This window comes from Rhinopithecus bieti, unplaced genomic scaffold, assembly GCF_001698545.2.
Source record: "Rhinopithecus bieti isolate Rb0 unplaced genomic scaffold, ASM169854v2 scaffold_32096, whole genome shotgun sequence".
NCBI classification, from domain to species: domain Eukaryota; kingdom Metazoa; phylum Chordata; class Mammalia; order Primates; family Cercopithecidae; genus Rhinopithecus; species Rhinopithecus bieti.
Genome location: NW_016813886.1, coordinates 294770 through 299405, shown reverse-complemented (window position 1 = coordinate 299405; position 4636 = coordinate 294770). Strand labels below are relative to the sequence as shown.

Below are 4636 nucleotides of genomic sequence, written 5' to 3'. Positions count from 1 at the left end.
TGCCTGGCAGCAAGGAATACCTCCAAGAGGCAGACGGCAGCACTGGTGGGCTGGCCAGTGAGGCTGATGATCAGTGAGGTGGGCAGGGGTGAAAAGCAAACGGAAGGAATGGAGAAGCAGCCTGGGCCTGGGTTAGCTATGCATGTGCTAGAACCTGGGAGCAAAATCCTCACTGGGTCAGGCGGTGGTGGTGGGCTAACGAGACAGGTGGGTCAGACCTATGTCAGATAAGCAAGGTGAGACTGGGGTATCAATCAACTATGAGAGTGACCCAGGCTCGTTTGACCTGGCTTCTTCTCTTTTTTTTTTTTTTTTTTTTTTTTTTTTTGAGACGAAGTCTTGCTCTGTCACACAGACTGGAGTGCAATGGTGCGATCTCGGCTCACTGCAACCTCTATCTCCCAGGTTCAAGCGATTCTCCTGCCTCGGCCTCCTGAGTAGCTGGGATTACAGGCCACCTTTTTTTTTTTCCCCAGAACCAAATGTCAGCTTACCTTCTCCACCTTTTATAAAAGCAACTTAAGAACAACAGCCAGGCTGGGCAAGGTGGCTTATGCCTGTAATCACAACACTTTGGGAGGCTTGAGGTGGGAGGATCACTTGAGCCCAGGAGTTTGAAACCAACCTGGGTAACATAGTGAGACCCCATCTCTCCAAAAATTTAAAAATCAGCCCGGTGCAGTGACTTATGCCTGTAATCGCAGTACTTTGGGAGGCTGAGGCCAGCAGATCGCTAGAGCCCAGGAGTTAGAGACTAACCTGGGCAGCATGGTGAAACCCTGTCTCTGTGAAAACAGAAAAAAATTAACAGGATGGTGGTATGCATCTGTAGTCCTAGCTACTCAGGAGGCTGAGGTGAGAAGATTGCTTGAGCCTAGGAGGTTGAAGCTGCAGTTAGCTGTGTTCGTGCCGCTGCACTCCAGCCTGGATGACAGAACAAGACCGTGTTTCAAAAAAAAAAAAGCAGGGGCTGGGTGCGATGGCTCAAGCCTGTAATCCTAGCATTTTGGGAGGCTGAGACAGGCTGAGGTCAGGGGTTTGAGACCAGCCTAACCAACATGATGAAACCCCTTCTCTATTAAAAATACAAAAATGAACCAGGCCTGGTGGCGCACCCCTGTAACCCCAGCTACTCAGGAGGCTGAGGCAGGAGAATTGCTTGAACCTGGGAGGTGGAGGCTGCAGTGAACCGAGATCGCGCCATTGCACTACAGCCTGGGTAACCTTCCTGGAGCCCCAGGTACTTGGGAGGCTTAGGCAGGAGTATTGCTTGAGCCCAGGAATCGAGGCTGTAGCATGCTATGATCATGCCTGTGAACGTACTCCAGTATGGGCAAAACAGCAAGACCTGGCCTCTAAAAGGAAAAATGATTTATTACCTATATTTTGAGACAGGAGTCTAGCTCTGTCACCCAGACTGGAGTGCAGTGGCATGATCTTGGCTCACTGCAACCTCCACCTCCTAGGTTCAAGTGATTCTCCTGTCTCAGCCTCCCTAGTAGCTGGAATTACAGGTGCGCACCGCCATGCTTGACTACTTTTTGTATTTTTAGTAGAGACAGGGTTTCATCACGTTGACCAGGCTGGTCTTGAACTTCTGACCTCAAGTGATCTGTCTGCCTTGGCCACCCAAAGTGCTGGGATTACAGGCGTGAGCCGCCACGCTTAGCCTAGGTTTTTTTTTTTTTTGAGACGGAGTCTCGCTCTGTCACCCAGGCTGGAGTGCAGTGATCTCAGCTCACTGCAAGCTCTGCCTCCCGGGTTTATGCCATTCTCCTGCCTCAGCCTCCGAGTAGCTGGGACTACAGGCGCCCGCCACCTCACCCGGCTAGTTTTTTGTATTTTTTAGTAGAGACGGGGTTTCACCGTGTTAGCCAGGATGGTCTCGATCTCCTGACCTCGTGATCCGCCTGTCTTGGCCTCCCAAAGTGCTGGGATCACAGGCTTGAGCCACCGCGCCCGGCCCTAGGTTTTTTTTTTTAATGAGTTTTCTTTTTTAATCAATTCTGCTAAAAGGCCGCCACCTCACAGATTGACTACTAGGCCACCACACAGGATCTTAAGAGGCCAGGCTTCTCCCCCCTGCACAAGGCTCAAACTTCCCCTGCCTCCACCTCATTCTCCCAGTACGCAGGTGGGTCCTCAGTCTGTTGCAGGCATTTGCAGACAAGACCCTGGGCAGATTCCCTTATCTGCAGAAAAGCATCTGGTGTAAACACTTGTGGGGTTGGTCGGAGATTCTCCGGGGACCCCCCCTTATCTACCTCCTGCATCTATCACTAGTGGGACCTCATATAATTTTTGTATGAATTAAGAAAGTAAGCTGGGCATAGTGGTTCACATCTGTAATCCCAGCACTTTGGGAGGCCAGGGCAGGAGGATAGCTTGAACCTGGAGTTCAAGACCAGCCTGGGCAACATGGTGAGATCTTGTCTCTACAAATAAAAAATTAGCTGGGTGTGGTGACGTGTGCCTGTTGTCCCAGCTACTTGGGAGGCTGAGGTGGGAGAATCGCTTGTGCCCCAGTGGTCAAGGTTGCAGTGAGTTGTGATCATGCCACAGCACTCCAGCCTGAGTGACAAAGAGAGACCCTGTCTGAAAAAAAAAACAATCAGTATACCAGCAGAGTCCTCATACCAGGATCTCTCATTTTCCTACAATGTATAGTATTAATAGTAGGCATCTTATGTAGCATTTTCTCTTCAGCTATCAACAGTGAACATGACAAGGTGTTAGATCTCACACATGTTGTGTGTTCTCCACTTCTGATCACTATAGAATGGAATGTACTGTTCTAGGGATCAGTGTCCTTCAGTGATGTGGCTTTGGGTTTCACCCAGGAGGAGTGGCAGCATCTGGACCCTGCCCAGAGGACCCTGTACAGAGACGTGATGCTGGAGAACTACAGCCTCCTCCTCTCAGTAGGTAAGGATTGTGTAATTTAAAACTCCAGATAACATTTATTTCCTTTTTAGCTGCTGATTGCAGATGGTTTCTTTGTATGATTATGAGTTAAAGGCTTGAAACTCAGGAGTTGAAGCTTGATTGATCCCTTTTGGGCACTGTAAAAAATATCTGTGGTGTTTTCCGTAATGAAATGCTCAAGTGGACCTATTTTTGTGCAGGCACAGCTTTGTCCTCCGCAGGCTATCTGGCCCACGTCCTGTGACATTTTCATTCACAGGGTATTGTATTACCAAACCAGTGGTGATTTGCAAGTTGGAGCATGGAGAGGTGCTGTGGATATTAGAGGAAGAGTTCCCAAGTCAGAGCCACCTAGGTGAGTTAATAAGTATATAGGAATCTATAATCCCAGGGAGAAATTGGATCCTAGGGAGTTAGTTCACATATTGACATCTTTGAAATTTTTCAGAAATATGTTTTTAGAGTTACCAGAACTTTGGAAGTGACTAAGAGCTGGCCTGCTTGCCTCAGATGTATGTATTATTACACACCAGCAGATAACAGCTAAATGGTCTTTGTTTTCTTCCAAAAACTTAATCCTTGCGTCTCTCATTTTCGTCAAATGAATGTCATTTGACTCTTCCTTCTATATCAATTTCAGTTATCTTCTTTTCATCATATATTATGTATTTATTCAATAGGTATTAATTTGGCAGCTACGATGTTGGCAGTTCCATCTGTGTTAGAGATACAGCTCTAATACAATGGCTGTGTCCTATTGGTAGAAAAGAATGAGATGTAGTGTGCACTTTGTGGAAGGGCCTTTTTGAAGTCAGTAGTTTAATAAACACAGATTTGAATCATGTGTCAGTGGAATATTCTGGCCAGATGGTATATATCCTGTGTCATGAACCTTAGGCCAGAGTGTCATGTGTGCAGGACAGCAGTGAGCTGGGCTGGGTGGAAGTCAGGGGGTAATGGGGAGCATGTGAGAGATGCTGTCAGACAGACTGCTCTCTGGGGTGCTATATATTTGGAAGTTGTAGCCAAAACAGATTTTGCTGCTAAATTGGATTGTGGGCATAAGAAAAAGCTAATAAGCATGATCTCAAAGGTTTTATGCTGAGGCACTGGCTGTGTGATGATACCATTAACTGGATGGGAGAAAATGGGGAGAAACAGTTTTGGGAAGAAATAAGAGACAGACACGTAAATTTAAACAAATATTCTTTGTATAAAATAGTAATGATGCCCAGTTGGATGTAAAACAATAAAATAAAATACTGAAAATAATCCAACATGTGAATCAGTTACCAGTTGATCTGAATTGTGTTCTAAAATCCTTTTTTTTTTTTTCTTTCTTTTTTTCTTTTTTCTTTTCTTTTTTTTTTTGAGACAGTCTCTCTCTCTGTCTCACAGGCTAGAGTGCAGTGTTACAATCTTGGCTCAGTGCAACCTCTGCCTCCAGGCTCAGAGATTCTCATACCTCAGCCTCCCTAGTAGTTGGGACCACAGATGGTGTGTATCACCACACCTGACTAATTTTGGTATTTTTAGTAGAGATGAGGTTTTGCCATGTTGGCCAAGCTGGTCTCAAACTCCTGGCCTCAAGTGATCTGCCCCCCTTGGCCTCCCAAAGTGCTGGGATTACAGGTGTGAGCCACTGCGCCAGGCCTCTAAATTCCTTTCATTGTTAAGAAGAAATACTATTGGCCGGGCGCGGTGGCTCAAG

General features: G+C 46.6%; 1 protein-coding gene across 1 annotated transcript in view; it reads left to right on the top strand.

Annotated features, from left to right (window-relative positions):
* The window catches only part of ZNF487 (zinc finger protein 487), a 27163-nt gene that overhangs the window by 17335 nt on the left and 5192 nt on the right, over positions 1 to 4636 (top strand). Inside the window, 2 exon segments of the mRNA XM_017849048.1 lie at positions 2799 to 2925; positions 3185 to 3280. Of these exon segments, the coding sequence (XP_017704537.1) occupies positions 2799 to 2925; positions 3185 to 3280 (223 nt within the window).